At 38.0% G+C, this 22,188-nt stretch overlaps 3 protein-coding genes across 4 annotated transcripts in view; 2 read left to right on the top strand and 1 right to left on the bottom strand.

The window, feature by feature from the left end:
• Positions 1 to 1,166: 1,166 nt before the first annotated feature.
• LOC306872069 (transcription initiation factor TFIID subunit 5-like) lies at positions 1,167 to 8,797 on the top strand. The gene is made up of 11 exons (XM_079420419.1): positions 1,167 to 1,568; positions 2,252 to 2,483; positions 2,565 to 2,880; positions 3,537 to 3,700; positions 4,310 to 4,445; positions 4,516 to 4,636; positions 4,757 to 4,886; positions 5,078 to 5,242; positions 7,081 to 7,258; positions 7,758 to 7,935; positions 8,135 to 8,797. The coding sequence occupies exons 1-11, from the start codon at positions 1,175 to 1,177 to the stop codon at positions 8,350 to 8,352; spliced, it is 2,232 nt and encodes a 743-aa protein (XP_079276545.1). The 5' UTR covers positions 1,167 to 1,174; the 3' UTR covers positions 8,353 to 8,797.
• atp5md (ATP synthase membrane subunit k) lies at positions 8,797 to 9,735 on the bottom strand. Its single transcript, XM_079420420.1, has 4 exons — positions 9,693 to 9,735; positions 9,208 to 9,310; positions 8,990 to 9,085; positions 8,797 to 8,907 (listed from the first exon to the last, which is right to left on the bottom strand). Exons 2-3 carry the CDS (start codon positions 9,292 to 9,294, stop codon positions 8,996 to 8,998), a joined length of 177 nt encoding a protein of 58 aa, XP_079276546.1. The 5' UTR covers positions 9,295 to 9,310; positions 9,693 to 9,735; the 3' UTR covers positions 8,797 to 8,907; positions 8,990 to 8,995.
• A 193-nt stretch (positions 9,736 to 9,928) lies between these two features.
• The window catches only part of LOC306873157 (protein RRP5 homolog), a 22,021-nt gene continuing 9,761 nt past the window's right edge, over positions 9,929 to 22,188 (top strand). For both annotated transcript variants that reach the window (XM_079422241.1, XM_079422240.1), the window contains exons 1-19: positions 9,929 to 10,014; positions 10,254 to 10,387; positions 10,487 to 10,621; positions 11,011 to 11,178; positions 11,287 to 11,448; positions 12,040 to 12,148; positions 12,507 to 12,679; positions 12,874 to 12,981; positions 14,629 to 14,838; positions 14,928 to 15,052; positions 15,133 to 15,193; positions 15,295 to 15,441; positions 16,618 to 16,869; positions 17,669 to 17,791; positions 17,884 to 18,078; positions 19,392 to 19,562; positions 19,654 to 19,867; positions 19,968 to 20,120; positions 22,017 to 22,132. In XM_079422241.1, coding sequence (XP_079278367.1) covers positions 10,289 to 10,387; positions 10,487 to 10,621; positions 11,011 to 11,178; positions 11,287 to 11,448; positions 12,040 to 12,148; positions 12,507 to 12,679; positions 12,874 to 12,981; positions 14,629 to 14,838; positions 14,928 to 15,052; positions 15,133 to 15,193; positions 15,295 to 15,441; positions 16,618 to 16,869; positions 17,669 to 17,791; positions 17,884 to 18,078; positions 19,392 to 19,562; positions 19,654 to 19,867; positions 19,968 to 20,120; positions 22,017 to 22,132 — 2,721 coding nt within the window. In that variant the 5' untranslated portion in view covers positions 9,929 to 10,014; positions 10,254 to 10,288. The remainder of the gene's footprint in view (positions 10,015 to 10,253; positions 10,388 to 10,486; positions 10,622 to 11,010; positions 11,179 to 11,286; positions 11,449 to 12,039; positions 12,149 to 12,506; positions 12,680 to 12,873; positions 12,982 to 14,628; positions 14,839 to 14,927; positions 15,053 to 15,132; positions 15,194 to 15,294; positions 15,442 to 16,617; positions 16,870 to 17,668; positions 17,792 to 17,883; positions 18,079 to 19,391; positions 19,563 to 19,653; positions 19,868 to 19,967; positions 20,121 to 22,016; positions 22,133 to 22,188) is intronic.

Here is a 22,188-nt window from a genome sequence, read left to right as displayed (position 1 = left end):
TGTGGCTTTATTGTAACGTTTTTGAGCCACGCCGGGACCACGTGGTGACGTAATGTCGTCATGACGCAGAGAATCCCTGAATTGGTTCTTTGAAATGAACTGTTCAAAAGAACCGATTCACGGAAATTAGTCAGGTTTCCCACCACTACCTCCTAACGGAAAGTGAAGGATAGCGCAGTACTGTACTCCCCCTCTCTCCCCTCATCTGCTGCTGTTACATTACGGCCTGCACAGTCGCTTTGGAAAATAGTATAGTATAGTATGCCTTTCACGTAAAGACGCGCTTTCAAACGTAAAGCTCTCCGCTGAACAACGCAACGTGAAGGCGAAGACGTGACGCACGCGCGCCGCGAGCCAATGAAGATTGAGTGTGATAATTAAACAGCATGGCATGTAAATTATAAGAAATAATCAGGGGTCTTGTCAGTATGGTTGTTCGTTTTTGTGTCAGTTCCGAGGTCTACTTACAACTTTTTGCAAAAGGTTAAAATATATTGAATATGCTTAATGTATGTTTTACAAATATTTAAAGTATATATATATATATATATATATATATATATATATATATATATATATATATATATATATATATATATATATATATATATATATAATATATATATATATATATTGTGTAAAATAAGTATTTCAAGAATTTTGATATCTCTCATACAAAACTCATACTGGTCAACCACCCGTTTTTATTCGTTTATTTTATTATGATACATGATACTTGTGCATTATTTACAGCTCTTTTTGAATTCAATTAATATCAATAATTTTTCAGATTTAATGTATTTCTATTAATTTACTGAAATTCAGTTAAAGTATTTGGCGTACAGGGACGACAATATGTTTTAAACTGTTAAATAAAAAGCCCTTCCAGAAATAATAGAAATAAATGTCTCCAGTGGGCAAATACTGCCACTTGAAAATGACAAATGACAGTGGTGATATTTATAATTATATAAATGTCACCACTGATATTTTTCATAAAATATATTTTATTTTTATAAAATATTGATAATTTGTAATAATGTTTCCCCTTAAAACTAATTTGATTCTCTCTTCACACTGTACTGCTACTGAACCCCAAAAAAAAGCACTACGTACGTCATGACGTACTACGCTGCGTACGTCATGACGCCATTGCTTCCAGCGCCAGGGGAAAATGGCGGCTGTGCAAGATGTACAGATGGAGCTGGACGCAGAGAAAGAGACAAAGCCAGAAATCCTCAGCGATGGGACGCCAAACCTCTTGGGGAACGCAGCGAGCGGGACGCTGTCCTCATCGCCCCTCACCGCCGGCGCAGCCCCGAAGCAGGAGGACCAGCAAACTTTGATCGCAGTTCTGCAGTTTCTAAAGCGGAATAAACTGACGGAGTCGGTGGAGATCCTTCGGCGGGAAGCCGGGTTAGAAGACCAGGAGGACTCACAGACTCTCGATGGCAGCGGAGGAGGGAAGAGTGACGGGGACGGAGGGGATACAAACTCTCTGCTCAGCCGGGTGTCCATCGCATCGGCAGCCGCCCCCCAAAGCACACTGACTCCCGCACCAGTCAAGAGTGAGTGTCGCCTACAACTTCTAATTGAAGATATCTAACATTACCTTGCCGTGTACTTTTAATAAATAAAGTAAAGGTGCATTGCACCTTTTAAATAGTTAAAACGGTACAAGATCAGCTTTATGCCGTTCTCAGGTCATGCATTGTTGTAGTTTCTACAAAAGTTTAGTTGCATCAACAATATAGCCCTCCATATAGGCTTGTTTATATTTCGTACATTTGAACAACGAGTATCCAACATATTTTACTATATTCCTCATGCACTTTGTTATTGTTAGTCATGGTTACATGAAGATGCTTGATTAGGTTTTTAAGAAAAATAGAAAACTAAACATTACTGGAATATAACTGTTACTGTAATTACTATAAATAGTACTATATGTAATCAGAATTACTATAGCTAACTAAAACTGTAATTGAAATAAAATATCAAATAAAAAAATGTACAAATTTATTCTGTATATTAATAAGGTATAGTCAAATTTCAATACTAAAAATGACACAGGGGTATATTGAGTATTGTGTGTATATATATATATATATATATATATATATACATTGTATATGTCTTTGTACTGTGTAGCATCTTTTGCTGTGATTGATACCTGCTTTTTCAATATGCAATTATATCATCAACATCTGTAGGTGTGATTTGACATTAATGTTTATGTTGTCTTCTGCAGGAGCAGATGACCATCGGCAGGCGGATGTCAGTATGGTGCTCTCAGCGTACAGCCAGCAGGGGGATACCTCTCTGTATCAGGTGTACTACAGCGACCTGAAGAACTTCATCGAGTCCGTGCTGGACTGTCACCGAGCGGAGCTGTCCCAGCTTTTCTATCCTCTGTTCGTTCACATGTACCTGGAGCTGGTCTACAACAACCATGAGAATGAAGCAAAGGTTTTCTTTGAGAAGTAAGCATCAGATCTGAATGTCATTTGAAAATAATGCCCATCGGTAGTGGCTTAACCAGTTGGGTTCCTGTGTGCTGATAGGTTCAGCGGCGATCAGGAGTGTTACTATCAGGATGACCTGCAAATTCTCTGCGGCCTCACTAAGAAAGAGCACCTGAAGGGGAACGAGGCACTGCTGGACTTCCGCACCAGCCGCTTTGTGCTGCGCATCTCCCGAGACTCGTACCAGCTGCTCAAGAGACACCTGCAGGAACGGCATAATAACCAGATATGGAACATCATTCAGGAGCACTTGTACATCGACATCTTCGACGGTATGTCACGCAGCAAGAGCCAGATCGACAGCATGTCCGGCAGTTTTGCGGGAGAGGCCAGACGAGAGGTCAATAAAGCCAAGGTTAGATGTGTTTACATATGGAAAATATACAGTTCAGAAGTTTGAGATTGGTGAGTTTTATTTTTTATTTTGAAGAGCTCTCTTGTGCTCACCAAGACTGCATTTATGTGATCAGAAAATACCAAATTTTAAATAACTGTTTTCTATTTTAATATATGTTAAAATGCCATTTATTCATGTGATGCAAAGCTGAATTTTCAACATTACTCCAGTCTTTAGTGTAACACATTATTCTTAAGAAATCATTTTAATGTGCTGATTTGCTGCGCAAGAAACAATTTAAATTATCTTCAATGTTGAAAACAGTTGTGGTGCTTAATATTTTTGTGGAAACTGTGATTTTCTTTTCCGGAAAGTTCAAAAGAACAATGTTTATTTGAAGTAGGAATATTTTGTAACATTGTAAATGTCTTTTAATTAATTGAATGCAAAACAAATGTATTAATTTATGTAAAAAGCTGGTGTATTAGGGATGTTTTGTAATATCATTAAGTTACTCGATGGGATTTGTAATGTGAAAGTTTGTTCTTTGAGGAAATTCTGAGGAAAGGCATTGGAAGAGATTTAAAAAAATCATACCATAATTGCAATCTCTTGAATTATTTGAAAATGATTGTGTGTTTTAATGATGTATGTTTTGTTTCTAATGGTACCAGGTATTTTACGGGCTGCTAAAGGAGCCAGAGATTGAGGTCCCGTTAGATGATGAAGATGATGAAGCAGAGAATGAGGAAGGGAAGCCCAAGAAGAAGAAAACAAAAAAGGACAGTATGGGCTCCAAGAGTAAGAAACAAGACCCCAATGCTCCTCAACAGAACAGGTATGACAGAAGCTCAGTATTCAGCTACAATGAAAAACCCATTTCATTCAGATTGAGTTTACTTGCACAGTACCGTTTCAGAAATTTGGGATGAGTACGATTTTGTTTTGTTTTTTTGGAAAGTTTTTTTCATAGGACACCTTAAATTGATCAAAAGTGACAGTGAAAACTTTTTCATTGTTACAAGCGATTTCTGTTTCTGTTTTAAATCAATTATTTTAATCTTTCGATTCATTAAAGAACACAGAAAAAATGTATCATGGTTTCTGTTTTCAGCATTGATAATAATAAATGTTTATTTATAATAAATCAGAATCATTAGAATGATCTCCGAAGGATCATGTGACACTGAAGACTGGAGTAATGATGCTGAAAATTCAGCTTTGATCACAGGAATAAATTACATTTGAAAATCTATTAAATAGAAAACTGTTACTTTAAACACCACTTGTTTCAGACCAATTATAAAATCTTACCAACCCCAAACTTTTGAAAGGTAGTGTATATATTGCTAGTGGATATATTTAGATGATGCTTAGAAATGATTTGAAACTGGATGTATATTTTCATAACCTATTATTCTTTTTCGGGGTGTTCTCTGTCTGACAGGATCCCTCTGCCGGAGCTGAAGGACTCGGACAAACTGGACAAGATCATGTACATGAAGGAGAGCACCAAAAGAATCCGGCTGGGCCCGGAGAACCTGCCTTCCATTTGCTTCTATTCGTTCCTCAACGCCTACCAGGTTGGCTGTGTTTTTGTTGATGTTTAGTGTTGCTTGAATTCACACGTGCTGATTGTGTGTTCTCGCTCAGGGTTTGACGGCAGTAGACTTCACTGATGACTCCAGTCTGTTAGCGGGAGGCTTTGCAGACTCCACTGTCCGCGTATGGTGTGTCACACCTAAAAAATTACGCAAGGTCAAATCTGCAGCAGGTATGTGTCTCCATAATCACTATTTGATATCTTACCTTTATTTCAGGTTTTAAAAACAATCCCAAATTAGACCTCAGTGTAAGCAATGTATGATTTCAATTGTGCTGTCCGATTCTGTAGAACTGAATCTGATTGATAAAGAGTCTGATGACGTTCTGGAGAGGATCATGGATGAGAAGACGGCCAGTGAGTCCAAGATCCTCTGCGGTCACAGCGGGCCGGTGTACGGTGTCAGCTTCAGTCCAGACAGGTATCAGACGTGTCCTCTAAAGTATCTCTAAGTAAAACAAGACAACAGTGAAGGTGTGTAAGCATAAGAACAACCAATCAATTACTTTGCAATGGACTAAACATGTTTTGCATGATTCGTTATCTTCCTGCAGTTTTGAAGCGTTCTGCAGCAGATCTGACAGTGTGGTTTAATATCTCTGTGTCTCTTAGGAACTATCTGTTGTCTAGTTCTGAGGACGGTACAGTCAGACTGTGGAGCCTGCAGACGTTTACGTGTCTGGTGGGGTATAAAGGACATAACTATCCAGTGTGGGACACTCAGTTCTCACCCTTTGGTTATTACTTTGTGTCTGGAGGACATGACAGAGTAGCACGGTACAGTAGATTCTCATTATTGTAATGCTGTTATTAATGAAATCAACTTTTTTTTTAAATTGCTTTTATTACAGTTATGACAATTTGGGTTTATTTAAATTAGCGTATACTAATATATGTATTGTATAGGCACATCCTACCATAATGTATAACAATATATGTATATATAAATGTCTATTTATGTATGTGTATATATATATACATACACATACTCCTATACAGGTGCTGGTCATAATTATTTCAGTAATACCATTCAAAAAGTGAAACTTGTAAATTAGATTCATTCATTACACACAGACTGATATATTTCAAATGTTTATTTCCTTTTGATGATTATAACTGACAACTAATGAAAGTCCCAAATTCAGTATCTCAGAAAATTAGAATATCAATTAATATTTTTAGAAATGTTGGCCAACTGAAAAGTATGAACATGAAAAGTATGAGCATGTACAGCACTCAATATTTAGTTGGGGCTCCTTTGGCCTGGATTACTGCAGCAATGCGGCGTGGCATGGAGTCGATCAGTCTGTGGCACTGCTCAGGTGTTATGAGAGCCCATGTTGCTCTGATAGTGGCCTTCAGCTCTTCTGAATTGTTGGGTCTGGCGTATTGCATCTTCCTCTTCACAATACCCCATAGGTTTTCTATGGGGTTAAGGTCAGGCGAGTTTGCTGGCCAATCAAGGACAGGGATACCATGGTCCTTAAACCAGGTACTGGTAGCTTTGGCAGTGTGTGCAGGTGCCAAGTCTTGTTGGAAAATGAAATCTGCATCTCCATAAAGTTGGTCAGCAGCAGGAAGCATGAAGTGCTCTAAAACTTCCTGGTAGACGGCTGCGTTGACCTTGGACCTCCGAAAACACAATGGACCAACACCAGCAGATGACATGGCACCCCAAACCATCAATGACTGTGGAAACTTTACACTGTACCTTAAGCAACGTGGATTATGTGCCTCTCCTCTCTTCCTCCAGACTCTGGGACCTTGATTTCCAAAGGAAATGCAAAATGTACTTTCCCATGTCTTGCATACGTCTGTGCGTGGTGGTTCTTGAAGCACTGACTCCAGCTGCAGTCCACTCTTTGTGAATCTCCCTCACATTTTTGAATGGGTTTTGTTTCACAATCCTCTCCAGGGTGCAGTTATCCCTACTGCTTGTACACTTTTTTTTCTACCACATCTTGTCCTTCCCTTCGCCTCTCTATTAATGCGCTTGGACACAGAGCTCTGTGAACAGCCAGCCTCTTTAGCGATGACCTTTTGTGTCTTGCCCTCCTTGTGCAAGGTGTCAATGGTCGTCTTTTGGACAACTGTCAAGTCAGCAGTCTTCCCCATGATTGTGTAGCCTACAGAACTAGACTGAGAGACCATTTAAAGGCTTTTGCAGGTGTTTTGAGTTAATTAGCTGATTAGAGTGTGGCACCAGGGGTCTTCAATATTGAACATTTTCACAATATTCTAATTTTCTGAGATACTGAATTTGTGACTTTCATTAGTTGTCAGTTATAATCATCAACATTAAAGGAAATAAACATTTGAAATATATCAGTCTGTGTGTAATGAATGAATCTAATATACAAGTTTCACTTTTTGAATGGTATTACTGAAATAAATCAACTTTTTCATGATATTCTAATTTTATGACCAGCACCTGTATATATTTCTATTTTCTTTAAGTAAATTTTTTTTTCCCACACCGAAGTAGCATGGCACTATATAATTATCATATTGCCTGTTTCCAAATCTGGTTATGAAGAGACCCATCTATGAATGAAAAGATATTGCAAATGTTTTCAAGACCTTAATCAAATAGGATATCTTTATTTGATTCCCAGCCTCTGGGCGACAGATCATTACCAGCCCTTGCGGATATTTGCTGGGCATCTAGCTGACGTCACCTGCACGCGATTCCACCCCAACTCTAACTATGTGGTCACAGGCTCAACCGACCGCACTATACGCCTCTGGGATGTCCTGAATGGAAACTGTGTCCGCATTTTCGCAGGTCACAAGGTATTGAAAGTTTCCAAAGGCCACTGAATGAAATGAGCACTTGACAGGAAATCCCATTCATCTCATTTGTATTTGAATTAGCATTGCATCCGTGACGTTCTATCTTTATTCATTTTCCATCTCAGTGTTGTTAATGTAGCCTTACTATTATAGTATTTATTAATATTTTGAGTTTTAATTTTTTATTTCTGTTTATTGTCATTTTATTACTTCAGCTTAAACTTATTGTATTTCAATTAGTTGCCAAGGGAATATTACTAATTCTCTAATTAAGTTTTTAATCTAATTTATATATTTTATTCCAGCTGCTGTTCAAAACACTTATCCTTGTCATGCCATTCAAACCCTTCACTAACAAACCTGCTCAACTTTTTATTTTTATTTTTTAAATGTCCATCTCATTTGTAATTTATTACGCAATGGCCTTTTTATAACCTTATTTTTTCCATATACAGAGTCATATGAGTAATAGTAAAAAATGCTAATGTTTGTTTTTCAGGGGCCCATCCATTCTCTAGCATTCTCACCTAATGGAAAGTTCCTGGCATCTGGATCCACAGACGGCAGGGTTTTACTATGGGATATTGGACATGGACTGATGATCGGAGAGCTGAAGGGTCACACAGACACAATTTATGCACTCAAGTTCAGCAGAGATGGAGAAATCCTCGCATCAGGTCAGCACACAATCTACTGAATGCCTTCTGTTGTCTGATTGATAGTTATGTTTTGTTTTTATTTAGTAAGTCAGAGGCATTTTAGTATGATTCTAAATACGTCCCATTTTATGTTGTGGTATGAGTCTTTTTGCTGCGGTTTACTTGATAATCCATACATCATTCTTTAAAAATAAAAAAATGATGTGTTTTGCTCCAGGCTCTATGGATAACACCGTTCGGCTATGGGACTCCATGAAGGCTTTCGATGACGTGGAGACAGATGACTTCACCGCAGCGACAGGCCACATTCACCTGCCCGATAACTCCCAGGAGCTGCTGCTCGGGACGTATCACAGCAAATCCACACCTGTCACCCACCTCCACTTCACCAGACGCAACCTGCTACTGGCCGCAGGCGCGTACAACTCCCAATGAAGTGACTGGGTATTCCTGAGGACAATGACTTTACGTAGCTGTGTTTGTTTTTTGTGAGCGGTACATATTGTTTAAAGATTACTGCTCAACCTAACATGTGAAATAGGTTCAAGCGGAGTGAAAGACATCATAACGAACCACCAAACACGGAGCATACACGAGCTACCTGGAAGCAGCCACCGATACCTCTTGCATCATTCAGATGCTGATCCTAGATTAGATTTTACACCTCTTGCTCATGAGAAGCTCATGTCTTTTTCTCATCGATAGCGTCACTGCCATGCTTGTTTTCAATGTACTTTTGTCTTTGTAAATTAACTTTTCCAAATCAGAAACTGGTTATTGATCTTTGAAATGTGTTGGTTATCAACACTTCTCAATTTCTGTACAAATTTTAATACTAGTGCCTAAAATTGTAAATAAAACAAGTTTTATACACAATGTTTGTCTGGTACAAGTGATCTTTTTTTTATTCTTTACATAGTTAAACCGAAGTGATGCGGTCAAAACAAGGACATCCAGCTTCCTGCACCCCTAGCTTCATCACAAAACGTCCTGAAAATAGAGGAAAGGAGTTGGAATTAAACTTTTGGAAATATGCATACATTTGGAAAAGTTCAATTTAGGCAGTACTTACTATAAATTAACTTGATTTCACTGCCTTTTGCTTTTTTGGCTTCAATTTGAAGAAGAGGATAATGGCAGCAATGCTGGCGTATGTGGCCAACACACACTGAAGTCAATGGAAAAACAGTCTGGTTTACATAAATACTTAATGTAGTGGGAAAATACAGGCAATGAGTACTTGAGTTTAACTGCATAATAATGGCAGAATTGGTGTGTAATTCAGCTTACATTCCTCCTGCCTGTGATTGTGTATGAGTTGAAGTACTTGGCGATGCCAGTGAACTGGTGGTGAGTTCCTGCGTCGTGTCCTCCCATGATTTCTATGCGCAATCTGTTGATAAACATATTCATAAATGCACCTGAACACATTCAAAGTTAAGCATCGTTTTTCATAAATACGTAAGGTCACACAAAATGCATAAAGGACAACACTGCCTATTGGAACAATGACAGGCTGTTTTTTTTTTCCTGAAATATAGTTGTAGAATTAGATTTTGTAGCCAATTTCAATGTTTAAAATTCAAATATATTATAATTTGGATATTAGCACCTTGACAGTCTGTTTGCTAAACCAAGCGTCTTTATGGTAAATGCGACCTGCGGGCTTTACCGAGCAGCATATATTCGCTTTGCAAACAATATAAAAACAGCATCGATTTATAAAACACGCTGAATAAAAAAGCATTTCTATTCAAATGTGAAACATGACTTACCAAGCAAACTGGTGCCCTTCAATGGAGTGGCCGGAAAGTGAATGGTTTCAGGAAATCCCGCCTTCGCGGTGATAGCCAGAATCAACTGCAGTCATTGGATTACACTCCCGTCAATCACTTTGTACACTAAAGTAATAGGTTCGCAGAGACGTCAATCTAATATTCCCGTCATTCTATTGGTTAATTCTTTTCCTTGCAGTGTAATCTTAAATCCCGCCTCTCAGTGTTTACGTCCGGGTCGCACAGATGGCACGCTTCTGAGGAACATGTGAGATTTACACACACGGAGTGTTTTACATCGATCTACGCAACGTTTTATAGCGTGAGTAAAAATAATTAGTTTTTTTGTTTTGTTTTTTTTTTTACCTCTAGAGGGTTTTTACTGGCACGTGTTGCGTGTTTAAGGAATGTGTTGGTTAAATGTTGCATTATAGTGTTTCTAATGTGTCCACGCCTGCAGTTTTGTAAAGACATGTGAGCAGATGTTAGACAATATAAGGATTCATGTCTAAAAAGCTTTATGTTTTATGCGTTTGTTTCTTTATTGGAATTCATCATTAGAGGCTTTATATTTGGGTAACGTTACGCGGCGAAGAATGGCGTCAATGGAGGAAGATTTTCCCCGTGGTGGGACAGAGAAGAAGACCACCCAGTCCAAAACTGTTAAGGCACATGATGTGGACAATCTTTTTGAAGTAAGATGATGATAACGATGGTAGTGACTACAACAGTGATTTTAATTCAGCCTTCACATCTGCTATGAGAGTCATGTGCATACATGTCATGTTTTTCAGACTCGTCAAACAGTGGTTACAAAGAAGAGAAAGCTGGCGCAACAGGATGAAAAGCACAAAACTAAACAACAAAAAGTGGAAAGTGGGGATTTAAAACTTAATACTGCGTCCATTGGGGAAATTCTTCATCTTCGGGTATGTATATGCATAGGCGATATTTTTAATTTGCAATATTGAGTTTAAAAAATAAATCTCTCTCTCTCTCTCTCTCTCTCTCTCTATATATATATATATACATACATTAGTATTTTCACCAGTTTAAAGAATGTTTTGAGTCAGTTATTTCTATCTTTTGCTGTAGCGTGTCAGTAGGAAATATCAGTTAACATTAATTTTGTCATTAATTGTAATAATCCATTGAGATATTTGTCGTACAACAGCCAGTGCTCCACACAGAGATCTGATCTCCCCATCATCCAGTCTGTCTGGAATGACATTTATTTTTTAAACAAACCCACACAAGAATCGAGTCATGCCACTGACTTTGCTTCTGATCACTCTGGCATTCTGCTTTCTCTGTCCAGAATCTGAAGATTGGCACTCTGATGCTGGGTTGTGTGAAGGAAGTGTCAGACTTACAGGCGGTAGTTGGTTTTCCCAGCGGTCTTGTTGGTTACCTGCCAATCTACAACATTTGTGACTCCTATACCAATATTCTTAAGGAATCCCTGGACTCTGAAGACAGTTTAAAGGTACTGAAGTACAAGGACTGTACAGTTACAAGGACTGAAAATGTAAAGCTAAATGTGAATGTTGTCATTAAAGGATGCATTTTGTTTGTGTTTGTCTACTCATCACAGGAAGTTGTCCCTCTCCAACAACTGCTTACTCCTGGGATGCTGATCAGATGCGTTGTGTTCTCTCTCGATTCCGTTAAGGAGGGTCATACTAGACTTAAGGTGTCAATCAACCCTAAAGGGGTTAACAAGATGTTGAGTTCAAGTTCTTTGAAACCTGGAATGGTGAGTTTGCAAACTTTTATATATTATGTACCATTTATTTATATATTTTTTAATATTATATTCAAGTAGATGGTTGTATCAAAATGACCTGGGTGATATATTGAATATTTATGAAACGTTCAGTGTTCTTTTGATACCGATATTAAAATGAAATAATTCAGGACTGTTATTTAATTTTCAGAATGCAGTTTTAGAGCGTATGCATATAATCCTATGGCTGGAAAATAACAAGTACATTTTTTTAACATCTGATTTTTTTTACACTACTGGTCAAAAGTTTTTCTTTCTTTTTAAATGAAGTCTGTCACACACACTCATGTTTTCTATTTGAATATATTTTAAAATGTCATTTATTTCTGTGACGCAAAGCTGTATTTTTAGCATAAGAACAGCATTTATTTGAAATAGAAATATTTTTACTGTCAATTTTGATCATTTGATGTGTCCTTGCTAAATAAATAAAAAATAAAAAAAACTGAGCGTAACCCAAACTTATATACATATTGGTAGTATGTATCACCCAGTTGTTGTTGAATCTTTTATGAGTAATTGTCACTTGTGAACTGAGATAAGACTGTCTTGACATTTGAGGCGCTGAGTGGTTGTGTGGAGAGTGTGGAAGATCACGGCTTCCTGGTTGACATCGGAATCAGTGGCACTAAAGCTTTCCTGCCCAAACAAAGCACATCCTCAAAAAAAGGTATAAAATCCGGCACAAACACAGCAACGTAACATGTCATTAGTCTACATATACTGTTTATTATAGTTCAATGACAAGATGAATAACTCGCATCATATTGGATAAAATAAAGTTAAATTAGTTAACCTAAAAACGTATTTTCTCACCTTCATGTAATTCCAAACCTGTATGGCAAGAACTAGCTTTAAGATGTCAAATTATTTAAACTTTTACATTTTATTGCATTAATAATAATTAAAGATATGCAGGTTTGGAATGACAACAACATTGGCGTAATTTCAGTTTTGGATGAGCTGTCAATGTCTTCTGATCAGGATTAAAAGCGGTATTATGATTGTAAGTTTCCTGTTTATCTCAGATCTGAATGTGGGTCAGTACATGACGATCCTGATAGAGGAAGTCAAGAACGATGGACGTGTGGTGCATCTGTCCCAGGATCCCCAGGCTCTTGGAAAGGCCTGTGCAGAGAAACAAAAATGGACTCTAGACACGCTCCTGCCGGGACTTCTGATCCGGGCACACATCAAGAGGGTAAGTCAGCTGCACATAGACATAAAATATAAAATTGTCAATGTTAAAATACTTCCTCCTATCCCAGTTTAATATGCAGGAACAACTGTAAGTCACTGTAAGCAGTTTGAATTCCTTCTTTAAGATAATTTCAAGTGTTCTAGATCAATCGTTTTGAGATGTTGACGTTGTCTGCTGATGTTTTGTCATGATAGGTTACTCCTCATGGGCTTATTGTCACGTATCTTTCATCTTTTACTGGAATGGTTGATTTTCTGCACCTTGATGAGGACAAAGCATCTACCTACAACATAGGAGACGAGGTATGAGTCAAAAGGCCATAGAAATAGTTTCAAAATATAGTATAATATAATATAAAGGGGAAAAAAATTATGTTTATAAAACTGAAATAAAATCAAGGTTTCTGTGGGTACTCGCCCAAATGAAGGACTTAAAGTCTTAAATCAGACCAGAAAGTCTTACTCCTGGTTTCACAGACAAGGCTTAAGCCCAGGCCTCGTTTACACTGCAGGTCTTGATGCTCAATTCCTATTTGTTGCCTATATCCGTTTTTTTTGGCTGTCCGTTTACACGTTCTTTCAGTTGTGACCCATATCCGATTCATTGCCATACCATCTGAAACATCCCGCATACGTTGTTGTCATTTAGTGCCTCCACACGTGCTTCTTCCCGAGAATGTGACCTGTGCTGACAAAACGAGTCGAGCAAATAAAAATAAAAAAATTATTTTTATTTTTACGTTCACATTCTCCATTAAAAGACCTTCAAAATGATGTATGATTTTTTTGGAATCGTACAAAAAATGATTGCTACACCCGTTTGAAGTAGATATAGAGTCAGCAAGGTTGATTATGAGAAAGATTAAAATTTTCCTCCAGTTCTTTACTTATTAATAATTAGGCTACCATATTAATAATCACAGTATAGGAACAAATAGCGTAGAAAGAAACACATAATGCATTACCTTTATCATTCTACATCTAAACAAAAGCATTCATATAGCCTACGAAAATCAAATGTAAAAATCATTTCAGTGTGTTCATTACAAATAGATTTTTAAAACTACAAAAGCGTTTAAATGAAGTGCTACGAGTGATTCCAGCTTTTTTCTTTTATAGTCTATTGATCGATAACACTGAGACAGACGGCCTACTGTAATGCATGAATCATATAAAGTTACACATCAGATGTTTTTTCCCCATCAGTTCCCCAAGCGTTCACTTAAGACAGAACAGATTATTGTTTGCGTGAATATTGAAATACTATAATTCTGTATATTTATCGAGATGTGCGCCGTCAGAGGCACCGTTATGCACGCTCTTCAGATGACATTCAGCTGAGAAAAGGTTGCACCTGCTGCACCCACGGTACGGCAGCAAAGTTCCTTGATTATTACTCCGGAATGAGAGTATAGTTCCTAGCCATATCAGCCTAGAAAATCGCTAATTTTCATTTTCTGTCGGTCTTAGTGCACGATGTAACCACAGAAGAGTCAAGCTTTAAATGGGAAAAATATTGAAACTCTTTGGTCATTTTTGAGCGAGATGCTAATGGTCTAATCCGATTCAATGATCTATGCTAAACTAAGCTAAAAGTGCTACCACCAGACCCGGAGATCGGCTGAATGGATTCAAAAATGGTCAAACTCAACTGTTTAACTCTTGGGGAGTTGGAAAATTAGCCTATTGTCAAAAAAAGTGGAGTGTTCCTTTAAATTGAACCACTGAAACTGTAAATAAAAGTAAAATGAAAAAGTAATTATATCCTAAATAGTAATATTTAAAATAAACAAAAACTAAAAAGCACAAAACAAAATGACGAATCATTAACTAAAATGAAAATTGAAAGTGTAGAAATAAAACTTTAAAGTATAATAGTATGTAAATGATAGCAAAATAACCCTGATTCTCAGTCAATAATGAAGTTCTTTTCTTCCGGCTCTGTCTCAGGTCCTGGCGCGGATTCTGTATGTAGAGCCATCCACACGGCACATTGCTCTGTCCCTGCGCAGCCATCTCCTGCCACCAGGCGGTCCTGTGCTGGAAGATTTCTTGAGTGAGCGGGTGAGTGAGGTGGTGCTGGGCTGTAAGATGACTGCTTTGCACCATCGCTCTGGAGCCTTGATGAAGATGCCTGATGGGACCCCAGTCTTTGTGCATGTGAGTACAAAGCCAGTCTTGACACAGATGTACACACGTGACCGCTGATCTGAGAGTCTAATGGATTTTTATTTGCATTTTACATGTAGAAAAACCTCATAAAGGAGGCACATGAAGAATTGAACCCAAACCGCTTGCTGAACCAGCCTGAGCACACTCTGAGAATCATAGATTACAGTCCTATAGAGCAAATGCACGTGGGCACACTGCGCAGGTTGGTTGCTAGGCTGCTGTTATGTGGTTGCTAGGGTGTTCTCGGTCTTCTCTGTTATAATTTGTTGTTTTGTTTTATAGGAGCACTGTTGAAACCGAGTTGTTCAGATATCAAGATGTCAAATTGGGACAAATTGTTGAGGTGGGCAACCGTGCTTGAGCACATAATATAACTGGATTTGCAGGAAATGTCACGCAATATAATAAATATGCTTATGGTCAAATGCTTCCTGTGGGTTTCAGGGTACAGTTACGGATTTGCAGAAACACGGTGCGTACGTGAAGATAACGAACCACATCAGAGGTTTGATACCCAGAATTCACCTGGCCGATATCATCCTGAAGAACCCAGAGAAGTTGTTCACTGATGGACTGAAGGTCAAGTGCAGGGTGAGGATGTTAAAGTCATGCACTGTTATTTGGGTCAGTGAAAAATAAGGATGTCCAAGATGATGAAACTATTGTAAAAGTAGTAATATTTAGTCTTGCAGTCTTTTGGGGGTTACTCCAATTTAAATATCTTCAGATGACAATGAAATGGCTGTCTACACACTAAAAGTTTTTAAAAACCGCAATTAATCACATCCAAAATAAAAGTTTTTATTTACATAATATGTGTGTGTGTACATTGTATATTTATGTATATATAAATACAAACACATGCATGTATATATTTCAGAAAAATATGTTGTTATATATTAAATATATTTATGTATAATATAAAATATAAGAATATAAATGTATATACATGTAAAAATTTGAAAAAGATATACTGTGTGAATTCTATATACATAATATACACCGTACACAAACACATTATGTAAACAGACTTTTATTTTGGATGCGATTTAATCGTTTGACAGCACAAGTACAAATAGATTACGCCAAAATTTTTATTGTTGGGTTTGTTTGTTTATTTTCCTGAAATTTTATACTTTTTTTTTTTTTTCTCTCTCCCCTTTAATGTAGTCTTGATATATTGAAAATATAATGTAACATTTAAAACTGCTTTGATTTATTTGAAACAAACAGATTATGCCTGAGTGTTTTTTTGTTTGTTTTTGTTTTGTTTGTTCGTTTTTTGATCAGATATAATAACAAGCCATGCAGTTTTTGTGCAGTTACTCCATTTTCCCTTTTGAACTTGTCTTTTTCATAACATGTTTGAAAATATCTTTTCACATGACAATGAAATAGCTTTCTCCACTTTACACATTTTTTTAAAAAAAAAATTATGTAAAATTTAAAGCTGCTTTGATTATTTCAAAGAAATATATTGTCAAATGTTTTTTTTGTCGTTGTTGTTTATTTTTTTATTTTATTTTATTTCCCTTTAATCCAGACTTGAGTTTTTAAAAAATACAATGCAAACCTGTTTTGATCATTTAAAACAAATAGATAATTCCAAAGTGTTTTATTGTTTTATTTTGAATTGATTTTTTTAATTTTCCCAAATTATGTACTGTCTTGGCTTTTGACATCTCTCACTCCTGTGAATGCAGTCTTGTTTCACTGACAATGTATTTGTAACCTCTCTTCTGATTAAATTAACATGGGTTTGTTTAGGTGTTGTCAGTGGACACCCAGCAGAAGAAGTTGTGCCTGACCAGGAAGAAGACCCTTGTTGAGTCCACACTCCCTCTCTTCCTGTCCTATGCTGATGCCAAGGTGGGCTGCGTCTCCCACGGCGTCATCGTGTGTGTGAAGGACTTTGGCTGCATTGTTCGTTTCTATGAAGATGTGAAGGGTCTGGTTCCTATGGCGGAATTGTCCACAGAGTATGTGACTAAACCAGAAGAGCTCTTCTTCGTGGGACAGGTCAGAGAGGAACAATATTTAAAAACTTCCAAATGCATCTAGTTAAAAATTATGTTACACTGCTGTTCAAAAATTTGGGGTCACAACACAGATAATAATAATAATAATGAATGTTTCTTAAGCATCAAATCAGCATATTAGAAAGATTTCTGAAGGATCACGTGACACTGAAAATTGGAGTAATGATGCTGAAAACTACATTTAAATAAATTATATTTTAAAATGGAAGAGTTAATATTTCATTTTTGAGTGTGCTATGGTTAGCATGAAAGACTTCAAATACCATTTGAAAAAATGTTACTGTGTCTAAACTTGAATGATAGTGTATATTATATTGCTCATGCACATTGTGTGTGTGTGGGGAAGTCGTGGCCTAATGGTTAGAGAGTCGGACTTGTAATCCGAAGGTTGCGGGTTCGAGTCTCCGGCCGGCAGGGATTGTAGGTGGGGGGAGTGAATGTCCAGCGCTCTCTCCACCCTCAATACCACAACTGAGGTGCCCTTGAGCAAGGCACCGAACCCCCAACTGCTCCCCGGGCGCTGCAGCATAAAATGGCTGCCCACTGCTCCGGGTGTGTGTTCACGGTGTGTGTGTGTGTTCACTGCTGTGTGTGTGTGTGTGTGTGCACGTTGGATGGGTTAAATGCAGAGCACGAATTCCGAGTATGGGTCACCATACTTGGCTGAATGTCACTTCACGTATTGTCAAATCTATTCCGGTCACACACTTCTGTGTCTCTTGAACGGTTATGATCTTCAGTTCACACTAATTAGTAACACTTTTAATGGTTTTCTGCAGGTTGTCCAGGCCAAAGTCTTGGATTGTGATGAAAAAAAAAAGATGTTACGTTTATCCTTCAGGGCCGTTACTGAGGGAGACATAAAAGAGGCACGGACTAATTTTGACTTTGTGGTTGGACAGGTAATTTGACTGAAAAAAGTTTTTATACTTGCTTTCTTTTCAAAGCACAATACTTTTTGTAAACTTTTCTTTCATTGCTTTTTCCTATTTAGACAGTCGAAGTAAAAGTATGCCGCAAAATCCTGGATGGTATAGAGGTCTCCATTGTTCCTGAGGAGGTGCCAGCTTTCATAGAAACAGTGCACCTCTCTGACCATGTGACCAACTGCATTCCCCTCTGGATGGTGCTGGAGGAGGGCGACACCATCTCTAATATAAAGTGTCTCAGCAAGACCAAGACGGGCATTGTATCCTCACACAGCCATTCATGTCTTTGTTGTCAGTAAAAATAACTATAAAAGCTCTGACTGGCAAGTCAAGTCACCTATATTTATATAGCATTTTATTGAATGCAGATGCTGTCAAAGCAGCTTTACAGTATTACACAGGAGTGTCAATAATGCAAGAGGATGATAGTAAACATGTCATTTCCAATTAAAGCTGGAAAGTAACTCCCAAGTAAGTTTTGCATCTCACCATCTTTGTTTGCAAAGATTGGAATTGCAGTTACTTGTGGAATGATCTTTTATCTAGCTTGGGTTGTGCACGGCTTCAGCGCAGGTGAATGTGTGGCAAGTCAGTCACCGCACCGGTGTATGTTTACTGTACTTCGCAATCACAGATTCTAGCCTACGTCTTGGAATATATGACCCAAATAAGAATTTTCACCATATACTGTCATCTGAACAAGTAACAAACCAACTGAGGAAAAAAGCATTACCATAAATCACGCTACCAATGGTGATTTAATCTAAAGATTGTTAGCTCATATCACATCAAACCGTGCAAATTGTTATTATTATTGTTATAGTTTATTCTCAAATTATTAATGTTAACAACATCAGCATTGCGTGACTATGAGTATAGTGTGTATTAACGTGTAGATTTCAATTTCTGTACAGTCTAATCTAATTGTCGTGCCATTCGAATTTCATATTAAGAAATTCTTTTAATGCAAAAAGCAAACTATGCTCCCTTCAAACTGGTTTTCTTTAAAATACAAATATTCTGTAATCCCAGGCTATCTGTAATCAGAAGCACATTTAAAACTTTAATGTAATTTAATTTTATTCACGTGTTTCAGACACAATCCTTTCTGGATTACAATCCGCCATCAAAATGATACATTTAATTATTCTAGCTGCTGTGAGAAAAGGCTATAAACGATGTGCCTCCTGCAGGATCCTCACATGCTATAGCCTGCTAGCCAGGACAACGTCTTTATGTTTACAGACGTGACGTAATGACGCAGTGCCAAGCTCAATTTTCCCTCGAATACCTACCCGTACCACTCAAATTACAAAACATTATTATAAGCTAACCGTTGTGAATCGGGCTAAAGTAAGGTGGTAGCTTTGAACACTGGCTGGTTATGTACTTGCTCAAATATTGATTTTGGATAATTTTTAACCAAAAAAAGTTACGGACTGCAGCCTTAAAGTCAGCTCATCATTGATTCAGTGATGTTATCTTCCAGCTCAGTTCAGTTTAAATAGTATCTGTGCAATCAAGCTGACAAACTTCCACATTGTTCAGTTCTTCTTAACCTAGTTCTGTTCAGACTCTCACTAAGAAACCAATGCTGAAGGCCTGTCTGGAGGATGACAGCATCCCCAAAAGCTTCTCTGAGCTCCAGATGGGGATGCAGATGGTCGGCTGGGTGAAGAACATCATGCCTTATGGAGTCTTTGTCAATTTCCCGTATGGACTCTGCGGCCTCGCTCCTAAAGCTGTACGTCTTTGTTTTGGTCGTTTGGATGGGATTTAGTATGAAATTGTAAATTTTTGTGTAGATTTGAGTTTGTATTTCTGTCTCGTTGTAGGCCATTGGTGATCTGTTCATCACGGACATCTCAACCGTCTTTAACATCGGCCAGACGGTTATTGCCAAAGTCACCAAATTGGACGAAGAGAAGAGCAGGTTTCTGGTCAGTCTGAAGGAGTCAGAATTGAGTCTCTCAGAGGAAGGGTCCCAAGCCAGACTGATCCAGGGTCTGAAGGAAAGGAAGGCTGTTTTTGAGATGATGACTTGCAGAGGTACGAGTGTAGACTCTGATGAATGTCAAAAGATAAGGTGTTTAACTTCTGTTTTCTGGGTATTCTAGTGTCTTTAATCAAAATCTCTGTCTGTCTCCAGGGGAGTCTGATGCCCTGCAGCAGCTCTCTGCTGTATCACTGGGAGCTAAACTGAAGGTGATGGTGGGAGATAACAGAGAGGATGGCTCGGTCGCACTGACCTCAGACCAGCTCAGTCAAGCCACTCTATTGGTCTCAAAGTACCACACAGAAGGTAGCGCCATGCTCTACTATTTGAGCGACAGGAAAGCCTTTGCTTAAAGCTGAGTTTCTATTCAGCTTTAATGTTTTTGTCAGTCTTAGTTTCATTAATTTTAGAACTTCAATTTATTTCAACTAATTTAATTTGGCAACCTTTCTAATTTGTTTTCCATCTTTTTCAGTTAACGTAAAATGGACCACATGATACATTATTTTTTTAGTTTTCACTTGGAAATATATAGTTAAATAGTCCAATGTTATTCTCTTGAATGATGTGAAAATGTATTTATGGTTTATTTATTTATTGTTTCAGTTCAACTTTAACTTTGGTCAACTTTACATTCACATGCCGATTAAATCTACACTCACCTAAAGGATTATTAGGAACACCATACTAATACTGTGTTTGACCCCCTTTCGCCTTCAGAACTGCCTTAATTCTACGTGGCATTGATTCAACAAGGTGCTGAAAGCATTCTTTAGAAATGTTGGCCCATATTGATAGGATAGCATCTTGCAGTTGATGGAGATTTGTGGGATGCACATCCAGGGCACGAAGCTCCCGTTCCACCACATCCCAAAGATGCTCTATTGGGTTGAGATCTGGTGACTGTGGGGGCCATGTTAGTACAGTGAACTCATTGTCATGTTCAAGAAACCAATTTGAAATGATTCGAGCTTTGTGACATGGTGCATTATCCTGCTGGAAGTAGCCATCAGAGGATGGGTACATGGTGGTCATAAAGGGATGGACATGGTCAGAACCAGGCAACATTTTTCCAGTCTTCAACCGTCCAATTTTGGTGAGCTCGTGCAAATTGTAGCCTCTTTTTCCTATTTGTAGTGGAGATGAGTGGTACCCGGTGGGGTCTTCTGCTGTTGTAGCCCATCCGCCTCAAGGTTGTGCGTGTTGTGGCTTCACAAATGCTTTGCTGCATACCTCGGTTGTAACGAGTGGTTATTTCAGTCAAAGTTGCTCTTCTATCAGCTTGAATCAGTCGGCCCATTCTCCTCTGACCTCTAGCATCAACAAGGCATTTTCGCCCACAGGACTGCCGCATACTGGATGTTTTTCCCTTTTCACACCATTCTTTGTAAACCCTAGAAATGGTTGTGCGTGAAAATCCCAGTAACTGAGCAGATTGTGAAATACTCAGACCGGCCCGTCTGGCACCAACAACCATGCCACGCTCAACATTGCTTAAATCACCTTTCTTTCCCATTCTGACATTCAGTTTGGAGTTCAGGAGATTGTCTTGACCAGGACCACACCCCTAAATGCATTGAAGCAACTGCCATGTGATTGGTTGATTAGATAATTGCATTAATGAGAAATTGAACAGGTGTTCCTAATAATCCTTTAGGTGAGTGTATATTATTATTATAATATAATGTTATATAATATAATGCAGTCTGATTAGACCTACAAGCCTTCATTTTCTATGAAGGAAGACCTTTGACTGTCTTGGTGTACATTTCAGAAGTTTTTTATATTCAACCTTGTTTTTGTCTTTAACTCATGACAACTCATAACTACATGACAATGCACATTTGATAGCATTTCATATGCTTAAATATCCCTTATGTGAAAGGCAAAATGTGATTGAAATTTAAACTGCACAATTTATCTCAAATAACCCCAATCAAGCGTTTCGATGCACTTACCAAATTTGGCTTACTTTTAATAGTTATACTTTTAGTTTGCAATAATGTTGTATCTGAATGTCTTGGATCATTTGATTCCAAAAAGGACCATTTCCTGTTGAAATTATACTCTCGTTGGACTGTGTACATGTACCATAAAGTGGAAAGCATGTGAAACCGGCAACTTTACAATATCAGTGGTTGTGTGTGAATTTCTCGACAGGGTCGGGTAACTCATCTAACTAGATTTGTGTCAATGTTTCAGGTGTGAATGTGAGTCCAGGCAGCAAACACACTGCAGTGATTCTCCATGTTGACCTTTTCAAGTCTGAGGTCCATGTGTCACTGCTTTCAGTGCTGACCACGGCGATGAAGAAAAAGGTAAGTCCAACTCAAAACCCTGAAAATCCACAGCAACTAATTTATTCAGGCACGTT

This window comes from Barbus barbus, assembly GCF_936440315.1.
Source record: "Barbus barbus genome assembly, chromosome: 7".
In the NCBI taxonomy this organism is placed as follows: domain Eukaryota; kingdom Metazoa; phylum Chordata; class Actinopteri; order Cypriniformes; family Cyprinidae; genus Barbus; species Barbus barbus.
Note: the sequence above shows the minus strand (reverse complement) of the source record. Positions and strands in the feature narration are given on the sequence as shown.

What these genes read in the sequence shown, in the direction of transcription:
- LOC306872069 (XM_079420419.1), top strand. Translation starts at nt 1,175, where the DNA reads ATGGCGGCTGTGCAAGATGTACAGATGGAGCTGGACGCAGAGAAAGAG. An exon ending in CGTTCCTCAACGCCTACCAG is followed by an intron (nt 4,446 to 4,515) that starts GTTGGCTGTGTT and finishes GTTCTCGCTCAG; the next exon opens with GGTTTGACGGCAGTAGACTT. An exon ending in GTCAGCTTCAGTCCAGACAG is followed by an intron (nt 4,887 to 5,077) that starts GTATCAGACGTG and finishes TGTGTCTCTTAG; the next exon opens with GAACTATCTGTTGTCTAGTT.
- atp5md (XM_079420420.1), bottom strand. Translation starts at nt 9,294, where the DNA reads ATGGGAGGACACGACGCAGGAACTCACCACCAGTTCACTGGCATCGCC. An exon ending in CAATCACAGGCAGGAGGAAT is followed by an intron (nt 9,086 to 9,207) that starts GTAAGCTGAATT and finishes CATTGACTTCAG; the next exon opens with TGTGTGTTGGCCACATACGC.